At 35.9% G+C, this 24,275-nt stretch overlaps 1 protein-coding gene across 4 annotated transcripts in view; it reads left to right on the forward strand.

Moving 5' to 3' along the window:
• The window catches only part of ab (BTB/POZ-zinc finger protein abrupt), a 241,106-nt gene that overhangs the window by 128,329 nt on the left and 88,502 nt on the right, over positions 1-24,275 (forward strand). For all 4 annotated transcript variants that reach the window (XM_089096706.1, XM_089096704.1, XM_089096705.1 and 1 more), the window contains one exon: positions 9,512-9,706. In XM_089096706.1, coding sequence (XP_088952832.1) covers positions 9,512-9,706 — 195 coding nt within the window. The remainder of the gene's footprint in view (positions 1-9,511; positions 9,707-24,275) is intronic.

A 24,275-nucleotide genomic window follows, 5' to 3' on the forward strand; every position in this document is an offset into this window, starting at 1 on the left:
CACTGCTTACAGGTATAACAATTTGAGATGAAATGCCCCTGTTAATCCTCAAGGTCTTTGATTATTACGCTGTGGACATAATGGGCCCCAGCAGTAGCATTGGATAACAGGCGTAACGATTCAGTTGCTTCTTAAAACTCAAGATGCCTATAAACTTGTCATGCTTAATATTTAAGCTGCTTCCTAAGTAGCCAATAATTTAAATGCATGAACCCTCTATTTTCTGTCAATTCAGGTTTATATGGCGGTTTTTATGGTATACTATTGCCTACATTTAAAACTAAACATTTTTTTTTCTTTGCCAGCTAATAAATTTAAAAATCTTCAGTGAAAAATAATCAGGGAACTAAGGATTCTTTGATGTTTCATTGCGCATTTACAGTTTCACTGCACAGGAAATTGCGACGAGGGATGGGTCTTGTGGTTTTTTATTACCATTTTTGCTAGGGAACTGAACGGTATTTGCAAACTAGTATATTATGTGAACATCCAAGTTGTCATGGATGATTGCTATTGGCGAATTTTTTGTTTGGGAAGAACAAGCTTGTCAACCCATTTGTTTCCAGATGTAGTACCTTGTCTACCAATAAATGTTATCAATTTTCAAGCCATAAGACTTACTACTGAGAACAAAAATTAATAAGCAGCCTTTTACTTCAAAGAAGTTGTAAAGTAATCAACTGCTGTGAAGTCAAATACTTAACTAGTAAATATGGATATTTAGTACTTTAAAAACTGTGAGCTTTTAAAAGGATTAAGCCTATTTTAAAATACAGTTTGTTTAATTCAGATATTTGGGCAGGGGGGGGATTTGGGCTCTTCTTTTGAGATACCAAAATGTTTGCATTATTATCAATAATTTCTTATATTTTTAATATACTTCGTCATATTCGTCCTACTTTTTCAAATTTATGCCCTCCCTAAAGTATCGGTTTGTCACTGAAAGAAGTTCCTGCGTAAGTACCTGCTTCACCTGCAATGAAGTGATCAGAGAGTTACTAAGAGCCAATCCTATTCTTGGGAGGGTAGTAAAGCTGAAGACCCCTCAATATTTAGTTGATCTTCAGGCAAATTTGCAATATTTCTTTTAAAGGCTTAAAAGATATTGAAAGTGTTAAAATCAACAGGAAAGAATAAGCCGCTTTCCGAAAAATCCGTCATGAAAAACTTCAGAACAGGTTATTGTCGTGTCGAATTCCGCCCAAGACTATTCAATAGTTTACTGATGTAAAGCCGGGTGCAGGTTTAGAGATAGCAAGTACGCTGGCACAAAGCTGCGCCTGCCTACGATAGCTTCAGGTGTATAACTCCTGTAGCTATCCTAATTAAACTCCATAGTAGGAGGGATAATATCACCTAACACCTCTTTCAAAAATCAGTACTTTCGCATTATCAGGGCCCCTCTAAAGAAGTCAAACAAGAGATGCTACAGTCAAACGGGAAGGACGCAATGAAAAACCCGTTTTTTAGAAGATGATTCAATACACCGCAGTAGAGAAATACATTGTGTAGCGTGGTTTTAAGATATTTAAAGTGTTGTTTTTTGGTGTTTTTTTTTGGGGGGGGGCAAGGGACCTAGGTTAGATTAGGTTACGTATTTAATTTATCCTATGCTTTGCCCCCCAATCCCCCTAATGTGCAAATATATAGCCCAAATTTGTTTCTAAACTATTATATAGTCTTCCTATTTTATTTCATTAGCATTAACCAAACTTGACTTTTTAGAGAGGCCCGCATAATGCGAAAGTACCCAAAAATCTAATATATTAGCGCAATTCTCCAAAGTTTTTTTTTTTTTTTTTTTGCAAGAATATATCGCCTTATTGCTATGCGTACAAGAAGTAGATATAGATTACAAATTGTTTTTTAGTTTAAAGGTTTTATTAACTTCCCCGAAGAAAGTCATTAATATACAAGCCTATTGTTCTTTTTTTTATATTAAAACCTTCTAATGTTAAATTTGTAATACTAATAAAAACACAATATTAAAAACCTGAACTATTTGTTAGACATTTGACAAGAGCTATCATTTTTATTCAATGGTGAGACATTAGTTGTCATTCAAAAATGGCGCCAAAGATTCCCAAATCAAATCATGAAATTCTGGCAATCCCACAGTCAATTGGACTGGATATTGAAGACGAGTAATGTAAACTGTCACTTGAGGCTTAAGACCGCAGAAGTTTTTGGATTTGGGCCTAAAAATTTGCCTATTATTAATAGATATCTGGAGGTCTAATTAAATATCTCGTTTGGATTACATTTTTTTTTACTTTTTTAAAGTAGGTAACGTATTATCCTGTAATATAATAGCCGCAAATTCAGGAGTGGTAAGATTGTTCGATTGTCACTTGTGATTTACTGAAAAGTAAATAGATTAACTTTAATTGAAAGTTTTGTTTATTCTATTGACTTTTCTATCGGCCTAATACTGAAAGGAATGGATTTATATTTGAAAAAAAAAAAAAACATTGACAGAAATCTGAGTCTTTGCAAAGTAGTAAAACTAAATCAGTTGTAGCGAAATTTTTCTGTCGACAAATTTATTTTTCTGGAAGCTTAATTAGCATTTTATTTTCGTTTTTTTGTTATTACTGTACATCAAAGTACAAATGCAACTTTAGCCTTATGGGGCTTTAAGGAGAGCGGCAACTACACTCGTATTTCTGGTAACTTTTTCCTTTTTAAATTTCAATATATTGCTTTGAATGATATGATAGTAATTCAATAATCTATATTTTGCAAGTTTTTAATAAAATTATTTGTACTTGAAAGAAAGTGGAGAAAAAGCTTGTGAAAATTTGCGCTTCAATTAAACAGGAATATTACGTATGTTGATCCAGATGATTTATATCCTGGCATTTTTGTTATATGAAGCTTAACAAGTCTGAATAGTGTTTAGATTTTCTTATAAAAAAATGAAAATCTTCGGAAATATATATTTAATTTCAAAACCGAAGACGACAATAGACTTTTAGGAGATTTAAATGGGTAGCATTGCCACACTTAGCCAACTTGTGGCTATTCCTGTTGGTTTTAAATCTGACTATCGTTCGTTGAATTTGTATACGTTTTAGGTTTCATTTCTTCATTTATATTAATTTCAGCTCATTTCGAGTTTGCTACCTTGTATGAGCTAATTTATCCTCGTTGTTAAGTTATAAATTCATTCTTTGCTTTTCGTGGATCCTATGTTTTTTAGTTTGACTTCTGTTCAGTTTTGTAATTAATGAAGTATCTGTACATTTTAATAATTACAATTTTGGCAAAAAGCTTTATCAATAATATTACAACTTAAAAAAATGAATTTAAAGGGATCAAAATATTGATGAAAATTAAAGCCGTATTAAAATAGTAAAGTTTGAATTTGGGCTCTTATATTGTAATATTAGCCTCCGATTTGTAACCAATATCCAAAGAGACCCTTAGGTATCCAATTTGGTGTAAATCAACCACCAAATATGAAATATCTATCGCTGAAGGCAAATTGCTCAAGGATACCTCGTTGATCCTGAATCAAAAGTTGTGCAAAGCGTATATATTTTAAACTGAGGAAAGGGGGTGTCTGGGCTTAGTCTCCAGATCTTCTTCAGGCCTAACAATTTCGATCCTTGAACGATTCTTGCACGATTGCGAATTGAGAGTTTCCGCAACATGTATGTGTTTATTATGTTCAGGAGAAAGGGGGCTCAGGCCTCTGGGCCTTAGCATAGCCACTTGAAATATATAGACTGAAGAATCTCTTTATTTTTTCGATTCAGACTTGCGATCAAGCACACTCTTAGTCCAGGAAGTGTGTGAAAAAAAGGGCCTAACCCGGAACAAATTGCAATAGAAATGATTCTTTGACTACCCGACTCAGAAAAATGTGCTGATTCCGAATATGCACAGTTTGCTCATCTAGCTGTTTCACAAATACGTTTGTTTGGGGTTGAGGTGAATAACGAGGAGGAAAAATATGTCTTTTGCAGAAATGCGTAGAACCACGAAAAACAATATGCATTTAGGGGTGGTAAAGTACGCTGAATCTGAAAATGATCTCTAACTGCAAGGATAAACAACGGTTATCAATATTTAAAGGGGAAGTATGCGGGAGGAGGGTGAATTTTCTCATCTAGTGTTAAACCGCGCTGAATCTGAAAGAAACCGGTCTTAAAATGTAGAATGACAACTATCACCCATTTTGATTGTTTAATTAACGATTAAATCCTTCTCAACTTTTTCAGTTATATAATATACAAATGTGATAAAAAAACGAAATATCAATATTCATAGATCTTGGTTATCTTCGGGATCATTAAATACGAGAAACTCAGTTGTAACACAGTTCGCACAACTTGTTCCCTTGCAAGCTCCACAGGCCCAGGTGCATTTCATGCCATTTCTTTTGCAAGTGCACCGCATATTTGAGCAGTCGGTTTTGCAGTTACAGCGAAAAACTGCAAGGAGAGAGTTGGGGGCAGCGGGGAGTTCACCAAAAATAGGGAGATATAGTCCATTCTGAATTACCCAACCGACCTGGCCAGGGTCGAGATTACATACCAGGGTTTTCCATGATTCAACTTGCAAATAAACTCGAAATGAGTGGAAGCTGCACGCATCACTGGTGGGAGAGAGAACTTTAGACTCAACATACGAAGCAGATGCTGTAACTTTCTCGATGAATTTGAGATGACGCAACTGACTGAGGGTTAAAATTGAGCCTGGACACTTAAACAAAAGCATCATTGCTTTCTCCCCAGCTGCTGAAATGTCGTGCTTGGTGGATAGTGGGTCCATAAAAACTTTAGCGGATTCGTAAAACTCGTTGTTTTTTATCAGAAGCTGTAGTCCCGCTGACATCCCAATGCCATAGACACGAGAAGTTGAATCGCACCCAAGGAAGGCGTGGAAAAACAAGATTTTGCTCCATATACAAGATCCAAGTTTGAGTTTCGTTGCATTTGTATCCCAAATTCTTTGCTTTGAGATCCCAGCTCTAGGCTCAGAATAAAAGTAGATCGCTTGGCTATCTGTCTGTACGTGGTAATACAGGAGTATAAGCAGATCTGTGACGTCTCCAACCAGGACAGTAGACATTAAAGAAGCAGATCGAACTGCAGTTAAAACAATGAGAAGATCAGCGTCACCTTCTGCCTGGTATACCTGACATCCAGCTTTGGTCAGGTACTCACTGGTCATGGCTATGATTGCCTGCTTATTCTTGAAGTTGCTTAGAAACACTTCTTTCTTTGTAGAACACACCATATTCCTGCTAAAATTGATCTGCGGGCACGATCGTTTCCATTTCCGTCTCAAATGGGTGATGTCTTTGATTGAAGGTGCTTGGTCGTATCCGTCGAAAACCACCGACGTCCTTTGCGCCCCGTATTTCCGTGCAACGTAGTCAACGTACTTCTGGCAGATACTATCATAAATTGAGTTTTTTTCCCAAGGAATTCGCTGAAGCATTGCCCCACCATCGAGAACTATATGCTTGTCACTGAAATCTTTGACGAAGTCGTCAGTTTTCGGCTGCTGCTCTGCAACTAGACGCCACATCGCATCGGCGAGGGCAGGCTTATCGGCTGTCCGTGGAAGTCCGTTTGGTTCAAAAAGTGACGGAGGCGGTGAACACGATTCATACTTAAAGTATGACTCCAAATCATCTTCGCTATTTCCAGCAACTGTCACCAGCCGCTGAAACATGAATGCTGGATCAACGGCAACTGACTGTCCGTCAGTAACTAGTGCACCCTCATTAGCAAGCATTACGGCCACGAACTTATTCTTGAATGTGTACGTGTTGACGTTTTCCCCTGTCATGCTATCCATGATTTCTTGTCCGACAGATCTAGCTGTGTCGACGTAGACTTTTTCATCAGCCGTAACTCCAGAGGTAATGTTTCACAAGCTCGGGTCTTCTGCGAAAGGAGTATTTTCAGTAAGAAAGCAAAGGATCTTCCTAGTGTCATGGTTGTCGTTTTTATTCCTCTCCTCTCGAAGTTCTTTGTGCTGTTTGCTAGTCTTGTATTGAACGTTGGCGAAAGTGTATATCGACGAATTAATTGCACTACAACTTGGTGCAGAGAGTAACTAAGTCAGCCTCTGCAACTCACTCATGCCGCTTCTCCTTGTAAGGCTACCTTTAGTTTTCAACCAGTGCATAAGGACCTGCTCAATGATCAGATCTGATGAATAACCAGACTGACAATTTTCGGATCTATAGATAACATGGTTCACATTCTGAAAATTGTCAATCCCGTCGGGATTGGTACTTCCTAGCTATTTTACGTTTAGCAGTTACACCATGGCATACTTTGCTTATCGGAAGTGTTATGACGCTGTAAAATACAGCAACATAGCTTCAACTGCCTAAAGCTGAAGATCCCAGTCCCCCGTACGCTCTGCTTTGATGAACTTCTTCAGTATGTCCATCATTTCCATATATTGTATCCACAGTTTCGCCGTACGCGACTTTTCCAAAAGTGACTGTTTAAGAGAAGAAAATTTCTTGGCGACTTCTGCCAGGGACAGATTTTCCTCTATACTTTGCATGTCTGAGTGACCTTCTAATGCACCAAGATAAACAGTGAAGAACACCATAAGCTCGTCGGAGGCACTGAATATTTTTTCCGTGTCTGCTGAATCAGCGCCACCTTCAGTGCCGTAAAGTTCAATTAAGAGAAGTGTGTTCAGTGCCCAGTCAGTGAGTATGTGTCCTCGTATAGCTCTGGAATAAGCTTTCCCAGAAATGAATTATAGAACAGTATTTGGTGCATATATTATTTCCAACGTGTCATGAAGTCCAGAGCCTTCCATAATATGTCCAACAGCAAAAGGGTTATGAAACTGATGGAATATTTAGATGAAAGTTCTAATTTTACATTCAAATAAAGGGGATTTTCATAATCACGATGATATAGTACCCTATTTTAGACATTAATTTCGTTGTTGTACGCCTTTATATGAAAACATGAATATAACATCCTCAAAATCAACATCAACCTCAAAAACATAATTTTTAGTAGTTTGCTGTATATTCATCGTTCAGCCTAAAAACAAATGAAAGTTTTAATTTTACGTTCAAATAAAAGTGATTTTTATAATCACCCTGATCTATTGCCCTATTGTAGACATCAATTCAGTTGTTGTACGCCTTTATATGGAAACACTAATTTCACCTCCTCAAAATCAACCTCAACCTAAAAATAAAACATATTTGTGAAACAGCTAGATGAGCAAACTTTGCATATTTGGAATCAGCGCATTTTTCTGAGTACGGTAGTAAAAGAATCATTTCTATTTCAATTTGTTCCCGGTCAAACCGTTCCCTTCCTGGACTATCTCAGAAATGTACACTTGCCGTATTTTTGCTCAGCAGAGTCGTGTGATCATTTAAGCTTGTTCTCAAAACAGTCCATGAAGAGGCAGTGATTGAAGTAGTTGTGAAATTTCCATAATTATGAAGCCAGGGGCGGTGTTGGAGGAGACTCATTGTCCAGAAATCATATGGATCAAAATTTGTGAACGATCCTTTTTTCAACGGTGCAAAATGTTCAATGAAGTTCAATGAATGAAAAAAGTTAAGTTCAGGGGACAAGGTTTGGAGGGGCTTGGGAAACCAGAGCTCTGCTTTGGACCCTTCAATTTTAATACTTACTTGTACTTAGATCAGGACACAAGCTATGTAACTCTCCCTGGAGACAGGATCAGGCAGACTGTTGAATTCCACAGATTACGTTGAATCCCTAAATGGTGTCTTGAGTGTTCACAACTCAAGAAACAATTAAACATGTCTATATGCACTTATGCAGTTGGGGGAGGAGGTGGAAAAGGGTTGGTCCTAAGAACATGCTTTATGCAATTCAATTATACAGATCAGAAATTAAATGGACCAAGTACACTTCCGGATGCAGAGTAGGCCTAGTCACACAGGATTGATTCTTATTAATTCCTAAGCAAATTAAGCTAGGGGTTGGAAAAAAATGTTTTCTGGGCTATTTAGTCAGTGACCCCCTCCCCCTCCACTCGCGTGGAAAATTCCCCACGTAGAACTTTCCCTTCGAATAGATCCTCCTGCGGTAAGCGCCACCCAGGTGAATCTGCCTGGAAAATCCTTCCGCAGAAAATTCCCCAGGACTACTTCCCCAGGAGAATCCCCCCCCGTGGAAAATCACCGCTCGGACAATTCTCCCCGGAAAATCCCCCCTAATGTAAAATCAAGCAGCCGAAGGGAAAATGTGACAAATAAAAATAATGAATAAAAGAAGAGATTTCGTAATATTCCAAACTATATTTTGGAATATACATTCCAAAACATGGGCTGAATTTATGGTATGCTACAGTATTTATTTTTACATTTTTTTCCTTTTAATTGCGTTGTGATAACAGGGTTTGAGTTAAAATAACAGGGTAATATGAAGATTTCAGAAAATAATTTCAAACATAAAAATAGGAGCAACCTTAGAAGGGTTGCGCTATTGCAGAAGTGCACGAGATAATATGCTGGGACTATGAAGTATGACTAATTACTTCATAGAGTTGCTCTGGTGCTGACAGCTAGGCCTATAGTACATTATATCAGTTCACACCTTGCGATTCAGAACGCGTCCAATACGCGTATACCAAGTGTAATGAGTCTATTTACAAAAGACGATTTAAGCAGTTTCATAATACCTAGAGGACAAAACGTAAATTAATAATTCCTCAAAATGAACAACCTACACCATCAAATGTGGCAAAACCAATCCGAGCAGCTAACGCGAGGGGCATTAGAAAAATGTCTGAAGTAATGATAGACGAAAATGAAGAGCGAAGAAATATGCGGTTAGAATGCTTGTGACTAGACAATTACAACGAGAGAAAAACGAAAGTAAACAACAAAGAAATATATAGTTAGAAGATATGTGGCAGGGTGAGTTACAACGAACCAAAACCGAAAGTGACGAAAAAAGAAATATGCGATTACAAGACATGCGACAATGAGGATAAGAATGAATTAAAAATGAAAGTGAAAAACAAAGAAATATGCGGTTAGAAGATATGCGACAGCGAGAACAAAGAAATATGTGGTTAGAAGATAAGCGGCAGCGATAATTACAACGAGTCAAAGACGACAGTGAAGAACAAAGAAATATGCGGCTACAAGACATGCGACAAGACGACCAGAATAAATCAAAAATGAAAGTAAAGAACAAAGAAATATGCAGTTAGAAGATATGCGACAGCGAGAATCACAACGAGTCAAAAACGAAAGTGAAGAGCAAAGAAATATAAGCTTAGAAGATAAAGTGGCAGAGGGAATTACAACGAGTCAAAAACGAAAGTGAAGAGCAAAAAAAATATGCGGTTACAAGACGTGCGACAACGAAGCTCAGAAAGAATCAAAAGCGAAGATGAAGAACAAAGAAATATCGCTTTTCTTGATTTCAAGAGACTTCCAAGAGTTTTTCTTAATTTGTATCATAGCTTTTAGGTTTAGAGACATTAAACAGGTATCCTCACTAATTAATTTTCTTTTAACTTTCAGGCAAATCCATGTCAGCATCCTATTGTGATACTCCGAGACGTGATGCCCGACGACATGCAAGCATTACTTTCATTTATGTACAATGGTGAAGTCAGCGTCTCTAACGAGCAACTCCCTGGTGTCCTTAGAACTGCAAGAATGCTTCAAATTAAGGGACTTGCTGATGTCAATTCTTCCCAACCTTCTAAAGAAATGGTAATTCATTTTATTTTTAAACTTACATTTTGTGTTAACACCTCCAAAAGTCAATCAAACTAGAAAACGTGGAATTTTGTATCTTTTTGCCAGAAGGAAGAACACGGATACTGATTTTTTTTTTAAGAGTAATCGTATCGAACCCATGATCCTAGAAAATCGCGAGAGGGCTCATTTGAACGAAAGTTCTAGTGTTCTTTTTAGTGATGAAAAAAATTGGAAGGAAAGTATCCTCCTTCCCACGCTTCTCTTTTCCCCAATGACATCTGATGAAAGTTTTGAGGTAGCCTTTTGATTAAGGTCTAATAACCATGCCTCTGCAGATGGTATAATCCCCCCCAGCCCCTGGAGAAACGGATGTAAGTTACACAATTTGCCCGTTGTCTACATACAGTATTTGTTATTGGAAAATATACAGATATTTTCTGGGTTAATTTTGTGTGGGGATGGGATTTCCCAGGGGTAGAATTTTCCTGGGTAAATTTTCCTGGGTAAATTTCCCTGGGTAAATTAAAGTTGAAGTTTCCTGGGCGAAGTCGAAGTTGAACTTTCTATGAGGGAAGATTCTCCGGAAAAATTCTCCACGAAGAGGGGGGAATTCCCGGCATGATTTGAAAAAAATATATATATATATATATATATATATATATATATATATATATATATATATATATATATATATATATATATATATATATATATATATATATATATATATATATATATATATTTAATTGACGTCAAGCAATTTTTCCATGGGGAATTGTCCGGGAGAAATTTTCAGTGAGGAAAGAATTATACGTGAAGAATTTTCTGGGATGGGGGAGATTTAATTGAGAGGATTTCCGTACGAGGAATCTTTCTGGGGGAAATAATCTACGGATATGTGAGGAGGATTTCCAGGCATGATTTGTAAAACGATAAGAAATTAAATTTTATAAAACAATATTTTTCAACCAAAAGTAAGGAGCAACATTAAAACTTAAAAGGAACCGAAATTACTCCGTATTTGTGGAGGCTGTCCCTTTCTCAACCCTTGCTCTTTATGGCAAAGTTTCTTAATGTTTTAAAACGGCTCCTCATTTCAATTCAATGATCCTTGTGTTTCAGCAGTTGTTTTTCTACATAATTCTGACAAAAAGTCAAACCTCATATACGAAATAATTTCTGTTAGTTTTATTGTTTAATGCTACTCCTTACTTTCAGTTGTATTTTTTTTTTATATTTAACTAGCGTAAATAATGAGGACTTAACAGGGTGGTAGTCCACTCATATGCAGGATACCTCTTATCATAATATTAAAAAAATTGAAATTAAATATATATAGAAACAAACAAGTTTATTAAATCAAACAGTTCGTGGTAACAACTGTAGGTAAGGAGCGACCCGGCTCAATAGTAACTGAAATTCTAAAAAACGGAATTTTGACACCAATAGATACATAAAAAGAATCAGATTAATATGCTGATTTCCAATATACGCGTAGAAGTTTCATCAAGTTTAGTCTTACCCATCAAAAGTTACGCGCCTGAGAAAATTTGCGTTATTTTCGAAAAAGGGAGAAACATCCCCTAAAAGTCATAGAAATTTAATGAAAATCACAGCATGAGATTCAGCGTATCAGAGAACCCTACTATAGAGGTTTCAAGCTCCTATCTTAAAAAATGTGGAGTTTTATATTTTTTTTGCCAGAAAAAATATCACGGATACGTGTTTATTTGTTTTTTCTTTTTTTTTTCAGGGGTGATCGTATCGACCCAGTGGTCCTAGAATATTTTAGGAGGGCTAATTCGAACGGAAATTAAATGTTCTAGTTCCCTTTTTAAGTGACCAAATAAATGGAGGGTAACTAGGCCCCCTCCCACGCTCATTTTTTCCCAAGGTCACCCGATCAAAATTTTGAGATAACCGTTTCGTTCAGCATGGTTGAACAATACAATAACTATGTATTTTAGGATGACTCAATCCCCTACAGTCCCCGGGGGAAGGTCTGCAAGTTATGAACTTTGCCCAATGTTTACGCATAGTATTGGTTATTGGGAAGTATACAAAAGTTTTCAGGGGGGATTATTTCTGGCAGTTAGGGGGGGATCGGGTGTTACGTGGGAGGATCTTTCCATGGAGAAAGTTTTCATGGGGAAGGGACATTCCTATGAAGGAGGTGCCGGATTTCCCAGCATTATTTAAAAAAACGATCAGAAATTAAATAAATAAAAAACAATTTTTTCTACTGAAAGTAAGGAGCAACAGTAGAAACTAAAACGAACAGAAATTATTACATATATGATTGGGTTTGCCCTCTAGTCATTAACTCGCTCTTTACGCAAAAGTTTTTTGTACTTTCATCAGAGCTATTTATTATAATTAACGGCCTTTGTAATTAAGGGGTCATTCTTAAAGAATTGGAACAAAGTTTGAACTTTAGCGTAAAAAGTGAGATACTGACTAGGGGGCGAACTCTGTAGTATACGTAATAAAAATATTCGAATATAGAAGTTCGTTACGTAAGTTAATTCGTAAGTTACGTCAGAACAAAATTTCGAGAAAGCCATTTAGCCAAAAAAAAAGTTAAATTAATATGCAAATTTAGTTTTAATTATTCACGTACGGTGAGACAAAATCAATGCTGCATTAATTCAAAAACGTTTAGAAATTAAATAAAAAAACAAGTTTTCTAACTCAAAATAAGGAGCAACATTAATGCTTAAAACGAACAGAAATTATTAAGTATATAAAAGGGGCTGTCGCCTCCTCAACGCCTCGCTCTTTACGCTAAAGTTTGACTCTGTTTCACAACTTTATTTTTTGTAAAAGTAAAAAATATTAGCGTAAAGAGCGAGGCGTTGAGGAGGGGACAGTCCCTTTCATATATCGAATAATTTCTGTTCGTTTTAAGTTTTAATGTCGCCCCCTACTTTCAGTTAAAAAAACTATTTTTTTTTTAAATTAATGAAAGAAAAGAGGAACATTGAAACTTATATTGATTACACACCATCATGATTTGTATTTTTTTTCTATGTTTCAGGAATGATAGCTCTAACAAAAAGCAATGCAATTAAGGTTAACTTTTAAATCACGATGCGTTGAGCATGATAGGGCCCGCTTTGCTGCGTTAGCTATGGGCAACAGGATTTTCAGTTCAGATCTTTTCAAGGGCAATTGGTAAATAAAACACTTGCAATTGCCAACTCGCTGCATTTGTAGCAGTTTAAAATGGTTTCAAGAAACCAAAAATGAAGGTTTAATGCCAAAAAAGAAGGCATAGAGAGAGGGCACACCATCTCATGTATAAGATAATTTATGTCCGTTTTAATTTGCACTGTCGCTCCTTAATTTAATTGGAAAAAAGCTAGTTTTTTCATTTAATCGGAAATAAAAAGAGAAGTTGTTCGTTTATCTAATAGTTCATTTCTACGTTTGTTTCCTTGCTATTTCTGATTTGTTGTGTAATTCGGTCCCAATGATTTTTTTTTTTTTTTTAAGATAAGATAAGTTTTATTGTTCATTAGATACACATACAATATTACATGTTATTATTCCCCCAAAGGCTCATTGGCCTGTACAAAGGGGAAGACATATGAATTGCTTACTCAGAGATGAAAAACAAAAGAAAATTTTAAATGATTACTTACTCACATACGAAGGAGAAGAAAAGAAGATATTGATAAAATGAAATGTATAGAAAAAATAGAATAAATAAACTAAATTAGTTAATTAGATTAAATAGACTCCAAAAAAAGTAAAATAAAAAAAAATATAAAAACATAAATAAAAATAACTTCTACGAAGCCAAAGAATTTTTAAAAATTTTTTAAACGAACCGAATGAGTGGCACCCTTGAGCTTATTCAGGCAACCTATTCCCAACAATATGGCACGCCAGTAGAGGATTAAAGTCTGACCTTATACAAGGAGTGAATGGAACTAGAACATGATTTGTCATATTGCGAAGATTATAATTAATTTGATCGGAGGTAAAAGATAGCGGAACACTTAGGGACCGGGGGAGGTCACCATGAAGCTGAGCAAAAGTAAAACATGCTCATGAAAGAATGTATAGTGACTCAAGATCAAGTAGTGGTATAAATAATGAACGATTAGTCTCCTGAATAAGGTTTCTAGCTTTATTGTAAACCTTAGAAAGTGGTTTTAACAGTGAAGGAAAAGTTGACATCCAGACAATTGGACAGTAAGAAACGTAAGATTGGACCAAACAGTGAAAAACGATTTTCAAAATTGATCCAAGAAAAGTATGTCAAAGTTTTCTTAGAATTCAAAGCCTCCTTCAAATCTCAATTTTAATAGAATAAATGTTGTATTTGAAAGAGAAGTTTTCACCAACAAGAATATCCCAAAAACGAACACATTTGCCATTAAATCAGTGAGTTATTCCATTTGGCTGTTGAATTTCTGATAACTGGGAACAAACCTGAGAAACACGCGAACAAATAAAAAAACTGGACTTAGAAAAATTCCGAGTAAGATAATTAGCATCAAGCCACAAAATCACCCTCTTAAACAAATTTTCCAAATTCAATCGAAGCTCGGATTCGCAGTTTCCCAAAGTGCCAAGTGTGCTGTCATCAGCAAAACAAACAAGGACATCGGAAGAAAGCGAACTATAGTTGCCACAATGGGGAAGGGAAGGCTTAGGATGACAAAGTCGACAGCAATTAATAAGTTTCTGCTTTTTTACAACATAATAAAGATCATTTACATAAATCAAAAATAGCACAGGCCCTAAAACTGATCCCTGGGGGACACCGAAATTCACTTGCGAGGGTGACCGGAAAAGTGGATCAACAGAAATTAACCTATCGTTCAAATAAGACTGGAACCAAAAAAATACACTTCCCCTTATGCCAAAATGAGACATCTTTGATAGAAGAATTTCATGGGTTAAGGAATCGAAAGCCTTACGAATATCCAGGAATACAGCAGCCGGAATCAATCCCGAATCTAACGCAGAATGAACAAAATTCAAAAGGGTCATACAGGCATGTTCAGTGGAGTGCTTCATTTGGAAACCAAATTGAAAATCATGAAGAAAATTTTTAGATTTTAAGAAAGTAAGGAGACGAGAATGCATAGCCTTTTCAAATATTTTAGTGAATACTGATAAAACTGAAATTGGTCGATAATTTGCCGGATCATTTCTTGGTCCACCTTTATGCAAAACAATAATCCGAGCACGCTTGAGAGCATCCGGAAAACCATCACGTTCAAATAAAAGATTAGCAAGTTTTATTAGAGGCAATACTATTGAAGGAGGAATAGACTTAACTACCTTATTAGGGATAGAATATAGCCCAGATGAGGACGATTTTTTTAAGCCATAAACAATTTTATTAATTTCACTTACTGTTACTGGCTCTAGAAACATAGACTTAACACAAGATGGCCCGAGGTAAGATCTAAAGTCCGGCTTAGGCCGAGACAAAGTAACTGTAGAAGTAATATTCTTACCAATATTAGCGAAGAATGAGGTGAATGCCTCTTGGACATTAAGCTCACCCTCCACAGCTCTATCACCAATGACCAGACTCATAGGTAAAGAGCTAGATTGAGAACTGGGTTTAAGTACAGAATGTATTACCTTCCAAGTTTTACGAATATCATTGCCACAAGCAGCAAAATTATTTAGATAATTCTAAACAGTTTATTTTCTAAACTGTCCTTTCTCTTTCGGGGGCAATTAATTTTGGATCGCTACCGAGCTTGAAGCTTATTGGCTAGAATGTTTGAGAACTGCCTTCAAAGAATTAAAAAAACGACTTTTTCTAAATTACTTTTCTTTGAAATGATGAAAACAACTGATGAACGCAAAGACGGTTTTATTTTAGTGAAAGCATCTTAGAATATCAAAGGGGATTTTCTAATGCAAATTACTGTCAAAAAGTAAATATTCTATAGTGATTTTTTTTTCGGAAAGCCTTCCTGGAGCTAATTACAGAAAAGCTCATTAGGTGCGCATCACGGAGCATTTTTATTGAATCTTTTTTTTCGTTTGGATTTGACTGCTTAATCAGTAGACAGGGTGTAAGCGAAGCGGAAGAATGAGCCTCCCTCGATAAGCATTTTTCTAAAGTTGAATAAATCTCCCTAAATTATTGAAGAGAAATTTTTCTTTAATCTTTGGAAGTGTTTGCAAATAAAAGATGTTTTTTAATTTAAAGGAAATTAAAAAGCCGTAGATTTACAAATTATCTTGCTTTAGTTTGTTGGAGGGACTGTGTTTCTATATTGAATCCTGTTATTAAATTGATGCAGAAAAATAGATAATACTAAAATCAAGAAATGATTAAAACTGGATATAAAATGAGATTGATTGTTTTGTTTATCTTATGCAAATTGCATTATCTAATTCACCGTCTAGATTCTAGTATTCTCCCTTCTAGATGGTGTGGTAATGTTACAGGTTGTTTGAGCAACTTAATGCTATTTTCTTGTTACAAATAAAAAACGTTGCTTTATATATTAGACAGGACAGAACCTTCGAAATACATTTGATTGAATTTGTCTGGTGTAATTCTAATTTTTCATTTTTCGAAAAAACCCTTAGTGACAATTGAATAAAATTGACAAATTTTCCCTGAAAAATTTGATTGAAATAAAAGTTAAAATGAGCAGAAATTAGCTAGTACTAGATGTCAAACTCAAAATGAGCGGCATTTACAATGAATAATTAAACCAAATTTAGAAGGAACATAGATAATCGCAGTTAATATTGTGGCCTTCAACTCCCCGTCCCCCAAAGGATAGTATCATTTGTACTGTAGTAAAATCTCAAATCATTGCTCAATTTTAGCCAATGATTTTTTTGGTATTTTTGAAAATAATTGACTAATAGAAGGAAAACATGTTTGTTTTGAAACTAGGAAACTAAATGACTACTATCTTAAGTGATTTACTATTTTATGTGATTACTTATCTAATTAAAGTAGGAAAACCATAATGATCTGTGCTGAGGGAAAATTTGGAACTTTGACGACCCAAAAAAACACCAAAAACTAGGGTCTCATTCCCTCTTTTCTGAAACTTTAGTAAATAGCTTCAACTAAAAGTTTATTTAGACGGTTAAGTTTCTTTTCTTTTCAAAGGAGTTGATTTAAACGGAAGCAAACATTGAAAACAATTTATTGCATTTTAGATTAGTAAGAACTAAATTAACTGTTAAAAATTTACTGGTACAGAAAAGGAGAAATCCTGTAAGCATGGAAAAAAATGTTGTTTTTTTTCTATACAAAAAGAAACGAATCTCCATGCTATGTTTCTTAAAACAAAATGTTTTTAATTTAAGTTTCTCTTTAGAGATTCTCATAATGTTACAATTGAGTTTGACTTTAGAGTCATTTTTGGAAACCTTATTTTTATTGAATGCTATTCTAAGGTCAAATTAGGAACATCCACTAGAACTAAAACGATCGAAAACGATGGCCATAAGCTGCCCACGTAAACCTGATTCTCAGGTAAACTCCAGCCTCCAGCTTGAAGATGATAAACTCTTCTCCCCCTCCAGCAGTGCCTTACTCCCCTCCAACAATAACCGCTCCAAAGATATCAAGAGACGTCTGGCACTTGCGAATTCCAACTTTAAAAGCCTGATGCCCGCCTGGAGGAACAAGAACTTACCAACAATTCTTAAACTGAGGCTATTTAACTCGCTTATCATCCCTATCCCCATATATGCCTATAAATCCTGGACTCTATAAACAGAAGATCAATATCGTCTTGCTGCCTTTGAAACAAAATCACTACGAAGTATTGCCGTTATCACTTATCATGGTAGAATTTCCAACATCAATCTTCTCCATAATCTCAAGGTCCATCATACCACACTCGGCAGAATAAAACTGCAGCAGCTTAGATGGCTAGGCTAGGGCACATGCAACGTATGGATAGCACTCGTCTCCCGAAGATAGCCTTTGAAGGCCGGGTACACGATTCTTGATCTAGAGGGTGCCCCCGCAAGAGATGGAAGGACAACTTCTCGTCACTTAGCTTACCGCACCTTCTCCGCCTTGCAGACGATAGAAGTGCGTACAGGATGTCAATAGAATGGTGAAAGAAGATGCCCCAAAACGACTTTCAGGGACGGATGGGACTTAAGTCTTACTAGAACTAGAAGCTAACTATTTTGGAAAATTAAATTTTCTTCCAGAAAGATTGGGAAAGCTTTGGAGTTGAGATTAATTAAAGGGCAATTTAGACATTTTTTAGGAATAGATAGGGAAAATGCCACGCCTGCTGGATGTTTAACATAGTGACATGAGCAAGGAGCACTGAGCAGCACATATTTTTCGTTTCTTTTGCAAGAGTTTACAGAAGCGTCTCCTGTAAACACATCTTTCTTATTTACTCCGCCTTCCCAGCCCCGCGTTTTGGCTGGCTTTAGGACCATTTTTAGTGTCCCGGTTTCTCAATTCAGACCGAATCCAGAAGACTTCTTAGTCTCCATTTGAACTACTTTGTTTATTATTTTTATCTAAAACACCCGACCTCAGTCTAATTTATTATAAAAATATTTCAAAATTGAGATTATCCTATACGGATCACCTGCCCCTGTCTACTCGTTACGAAGCAAATGAAGCAATCAATCATAATGCAATGTCTAGTTTCTTTTTTGCATTGGTCATGTTGCATCTAAACTCTGGCAGGAATACGAGCAACTACATAAAAAGACGGCGTCGAAAATTATTTCTTTTTTTACTTCCTTGCCTGGGCCTATTAAGTGTCAGCATTCGAGCCAACAAAAGCTACGTTTTTTTCAGGAAGTTTTCACTTTGGTGCCAAAAAAATTAAATGATTCTCTTTGTGGATTACTCGTACATTTACTTTTTTACTGTCGTTTTTTATGGAGGATGACGCGGCAAATAACAATACAGTTGGTTACGAAGATATGAATATAGAATTAATTACTTTTTTCTTGACTTTGATCCTGTGATCAAGTTTTTAGTGCTCATGGGTTTGATAGTTCACTGAGAGTTTGGTATGTGAAATAGAGTGGAGGCCTTCAACAAAATTAAATCTACGATTTAAATGATTGTAACAGCTGTATCAGGTTATGTCAATTGTAAGGCATGTACTTGAGACTTTCTGTGGTAGGGGTCCAATTTGAAAAAAAAAAAAAAAAAAAAAAACGAAAGGACAATAGCAACATTAACGGAAGTCATTGACAAAACTATGATAAGTTTAGAGAGAGCCCGGGTCCACGCCTCCTTGGTCCGTTTTTGGCCATACCTGACTATCAAAACAACTTTTATAATGAACACTATACAAGGTTGTCCTTAAATCTAGGATAGTCAAGGCACTTTGAGGACAGTCATGGTAAAATGAAGACGCAGATGAATGATTTTTTTCTCATCTTAACATTTCGATTTGAAAAATTTGGGAGCATTGTTAAGTATCTCAGATCGTTGCTCGGTATAGAACTGATCGGACCCTTTTCACCTTTTCTGTTATTAATTTAAAAGGACATCTTCAAAAAGAAGCTTTCCAAAGAAAAGTAAAGAGCCTATTCAAGCTTAAGACGAACGGATATAAAGCCACACAATAAACTCAAATCTAAAACAAACAGAAATTACTGTCAATGAACAAATGGAACCAAAAATAAACAGGAATTTAAACAGATAACCACGTCAAATACATATATCACAGATGCTGCTATAGATGAATAAACCGATCCTAAAGTAAACAAGTTAAAATGAATATTCCAATGAAACTTAAAACCACAGTTTATATAATTGGCAGTATGATCTCTCCCTATCTCACCCATAACAAAAACCCGCACCGAGGTGCGAGTGCTCCAGAGAACGTATAAACATAAGTGGCATTAGTTCTTTTCACGGGTAGACAAAGAATAATCACCTACGGAACAAGTACTGACAAAACCACTTGGCCGGCTCACCAATAAGTGGACAATAAGTGCCACAGTTTATATAATTATCCAGTAAGTTTACCGCAGATGATTTCTGGCTCTTCATTCTCGGTGCGAACAAAAAGCTCCTCCCACTTATTTGTGCACTTATTGTCCACTTATTGGTGAGCCGGCCAAGTGATCTAAAAAAAGGATCTAATGTCGCTTATGTTTATACGTTCTCTGGAGCACTCGCACCTCGGTCCGGGTTTTTATAATGGGTGAGATAGGGAAAGATGATACTGCTAATTATATAAACTGTGATAAGTGCACAAATAAGTGGGAGGAGCTTTTTGTTCGCACCGAGAATGAAGAGCCAGAAATCATCTGCGGTAAGCTTACTGGATAATTATATAAATTGTGCTTAAAACGAACAAAAAATTACCACAAACGGGAGTTAGGCTATCGCCTCCTAAACCTTCTCAAAGCCATAGCGTCATTTGTACTTTACTGACAACGATTTATGTCTCAAGCAGTGTGTTGTTTATGTGCGATAACATCAGTAATAGCGCAAGGAAAAAAAAATAATATAACAGGACTAATCAAGGTTTAAAACAAAAGTGGCGCTACTCACCGTCCCTCCCAAACCCTCTAAACGGTTTGAGCCTCATTTGCTTTTTATTGAAAATTAAATAAAAAAACAAGTTTTTTTAACTGAAAGTAAGGAACGACGTTAAAACTTAAAACCAACAGAAATTATTCCGTATATGAAAGGGGCTGTCCCCTCCTCAACGCCTCGCTCTTTACGCTAAAGTTTTTTATTGTTTAAAAAAAATAGAGTTGTGAGAAAGTCAAACTTTAGCGTAAAGAGCGAGAAGTTGAGCGGAATAATTTCTGTTCGTTTTAAGTTTTAACGTCGTTCCTTACTTTCAGTTAAAAAAACTTGTTGTTTTTTTTATTTAATTTTTGAACGTTTTTGAATTAATGCAGGTTTTTATTTTGGCTCACCGTACATGAATAATTAAAAAAAAATGAATATCAATTTTACCTTTATTTGGTTAAATGGCTTTCTCGAAACCTGTTTAATTTTATTTACGAACGTTTTTATTAGTAATAAATATACGTAACTTACGAATTAACTTACGTAACGAACCACTATATTCTTATATTTTTAATACGTATATTAGAGGGTTCGCCCCCTAGTCAATACCTTGCTCTTTAAGCTAAAGTTCGAATTTTGTTACAATTCTTTAAAAATAACCCCTTAATCACAAATGCCTTTAATTAGAATAAATAGCTCTTACCAAAGTACTAAATAATCTTTGGCTTAAAGAGCAAGGTATTGACCAGGGGATGAATCCAATTTCGTACGTAATGTTTCCTGTCGTTTTAAGTTTTGATGTTGCTCCATACTTTAATTTAAAAAAATCGTTTTTTTATAAACATAATTTCTGATCTTTTTTTAAATAACTCTAAGAAATCCGGCACCACCTTCATAGCAATGGCCCGTCTCTCATGACAAGTTCCTTCGTGGTAAGATCCTCCCACATTACCCCCGACCCACTCCCCCCTACTACCAGAAAAAATCCTTTCTGAAAACGTCTATATACTTCCCAATAACCAATACTATATGTTAACATTGGGTAAAATTCATAACTTTCAGCCCTCCCCCCGGGGACTTCGGAGGATTAAGTCCTCCTAAAAGACATAGTTATCATATTTTTGACCATGCTGAACAAAATGGCTATCTCAAAATTTTGATCGGGTGACTTTGGGAAAAAATGAGCGTGGAAGGGGCCTAGTTGCCCTCCATTTTTTCGGTCACTTAAAAAGGTCACTAGAACTTTTAATTTCAGTTCCAATGAGCCCTCCCACGATATTCTAGGACTACTGGATCGATACGATCACCCCTGGGAAGAAAAAACAACAAAACAAACAAACAAATAAACACGCATCCATGATCTTTCTTTGGCAAAAAATGCAGAATTCCACATTTTTGTAGATAGGAGCTTGAAACCTCCGCAGTAGGGTTCTCTGATACGCTGAATATGATGATGTGATTTTTATTAAGGTTCAATATCTCTTAAGGGGTCTTCCCCCCTTTTGTCGAAAATCAGCTAAATTTTCTCAGGGGAGTAACTTTTGATCGGTAGACTAAACTTGAGAAACTTATATATTTGAAATCAGCATTAAAATTTGATTCTTTTGATGTATCTATTGGTATCCAAATTCCGTTTTCTACAGTTTCGGTTACCATTGAGCCGGGTCGCTCCTTACTTACAGTTCGTTACCACGAACTGTTTGAAAAATGTATGTAGCTTAAATAATGTGGTTTCTACTCACCAAAACATCGGCAAGGAGAATAAATGAAACCACTATAATAATCAAGATGTGTTGAAAGATATAATGAAAGTAGACTCATTTTTTGATATCTAAGGATTTTGATTCTCGGAAATCGCAGCATCTTTTAGGTAATATCTAAGCATATTTTGTTTTCAGTAAAGTTCACATAGCGCTATGGCTGTGAGAATTTCAACTTGATACCCCAAGACGTTCCCGAAACACTGCATATACACCTTTTTGACAACTTGGAAGAACATATAGCCTTTTGATGTACCTCGCTATTTAACGGGGCAGAGGTTATAAGTCTCATCAAAGCTTGTAGTGCAAAAGTCCTTTGGTAGATCCGAGACAAAACTGTTTACTCCCTTCCCCCTCTTCAAAGCGAAAAAATTGAAGTCTCCTTGCTTGCCCCTTCCCTTCCCGAACAGTATCCTTAAGCTTTAGCTTCAAAGCTTTTCTCAACCTACGACGTGGAAAAAAACAATTGCTTTGGCCTTGTTGAACTTAAATTGTGTTCACATTGCTGTCTAGAACAAATTGACGCGGAAGGATCATATTTTAGAGTGCATGCCTCTATTCTATAGTTTGTTTTCTTGTGCTACTGTGATAAGCTGTTTACTGAATGTGTAAATAAAAGAACGTTTTAACTAAGATTTCACTGTCCAACCTTATATTCTTCTGAAGTAGCAAATAGCTGCTAAAGAAAATGTCTGTTAAAATTGAGTTTGAAAATCGCATTTACAGAAAAACTGGATTAAAATGAAACAAGTTTTTATTAAAAACGTCTCTGAATGTCTTTTCATTTAAAGGGTGCTACATATTATCTGTCTCTTTCAATTTTCAGTTTTATTTCATAAATAAAAAGAAGGGTTGTAATTACATAAAAAGGTATTTGAAAGCGCGTTGATATTAACTGTTTGGTATTTCGTGTTTTACTTAACTTGATTGGAATTTTCTTTTGAATATTAAGTGCTGTTTGAAAAGGGGAAAAATTAAGGTATTTGGATTTTCTTTGAAAAAATACTTAAGAAATAAGCTGGGAATCTTAATTTGTTTAACTCTACTAATAGGTTGCACAGGTTTGAAAAGGAAGGCATTGTGTTAAAAGCTTGATGTGATTATTAAAAAAAAGCTTTCTTTTTTTTGAAGATGAAACAACTTTGCTTACTTACACGCAACTTTTTATATTTTACATAGGATTAGTTGGTGTCATTATAATTGATCCGAGAGTTTCAAATGGCCAATAAGTGTCCTCGTATAACCTACACACTTTACATGTCGAAAAGGGTTGTTAACGTTTTTAACCCAAATCAAAATTTAGACGCTTTAGAGCCCATGTCCTGAAAACTTCTGATCATGTCCTGGTTGTAAAGTATTTTGTCACCTTCTGGATTCTCATGAGCCCAAAAATCGCAAAATTGTCCCAAAAGTGTCCTTTTGACAATGAAATTCCGAATGGAAACCTGACGAGTCTACAATTATGATCATCAGTAAACATTTTTCTAACGTCATTATGAAATATCAAGGAACAAAAGGAAGTAACCCACATAAGTAACACCCATCACGTAAAAGTCATTTTCACCAAAAACTTGTAGATGAAATTGTAAAAATCTGTATTTTTGGGGGAGGGGGAGAAACAGGGCCGAAGGTCCCGCCTGCGTACGTTACTGAAATGACTATTCAACACTTATTTGTATGTACTATGAAATGAAAACGTATGCCTGGGAAGTTGAATATTCGTGTGAATAAATCTATATATCAATTTATCTATTTATATAATTAGCGCAATGAGAATTCTAGTCACTATAATGGATAGCACAGAGACGTCATTTGATAAAGTATAGCTGCAAGTATTTTTTGGTTGACAAAATCTCCGGATAAGAAATTTTCCAACAAACCTGAATGGTTAGAGCCTAGTATATGATTTCCCCGTGTTTTGTGGCATGTCTTCCCTTGCTTTCGATCTTGTATAAAACTGATTTTATGGTCAATGAAAAGTATCTTGTCGCAGATATTTCCGAACAAAATAGCAAGACTATGGAATATGAAACACGATAAAGATGGAATAGTTTTATTTTAAATAATTGGTATGTTCCCGTAACACCTATCCAATCACATGATGTTATACAACAGTAGGTGAAGCCAATATTTTCCGTAGTAGCCTACTTTCATAGGCAACGCCATAGCGCTGCCTAAGTAAAGAACGACGTTGGCACAATGTTTTATTTATTTATACCAGGGCACTTCGTATCGAAGGAGTTGTCGTAGAAACTTGGAAAAGGGCTTATTCGATTGGAAATTGGAACGGCTAGTGCCCTTTTTAATAGTCGAAAGTGATTGGAAGGCAACTAACACCCCTTCCACGCCCGCC

This window comes from Artemia sp. Qi Xiang Cuo, chromosome 11, assembly GCF_049724085.1.
Source record: "Artemia sp. Qi Xiang Cuo chromosome 11, ASM4972408v1, whole genome shotgun sequence".
NCBI lineage: Eukaryota > Metazoa > Arthropoda > Branchiopoda > Anostraca > Artemiidae > Artemia > Artemia sp. Qi Xiang Cuo.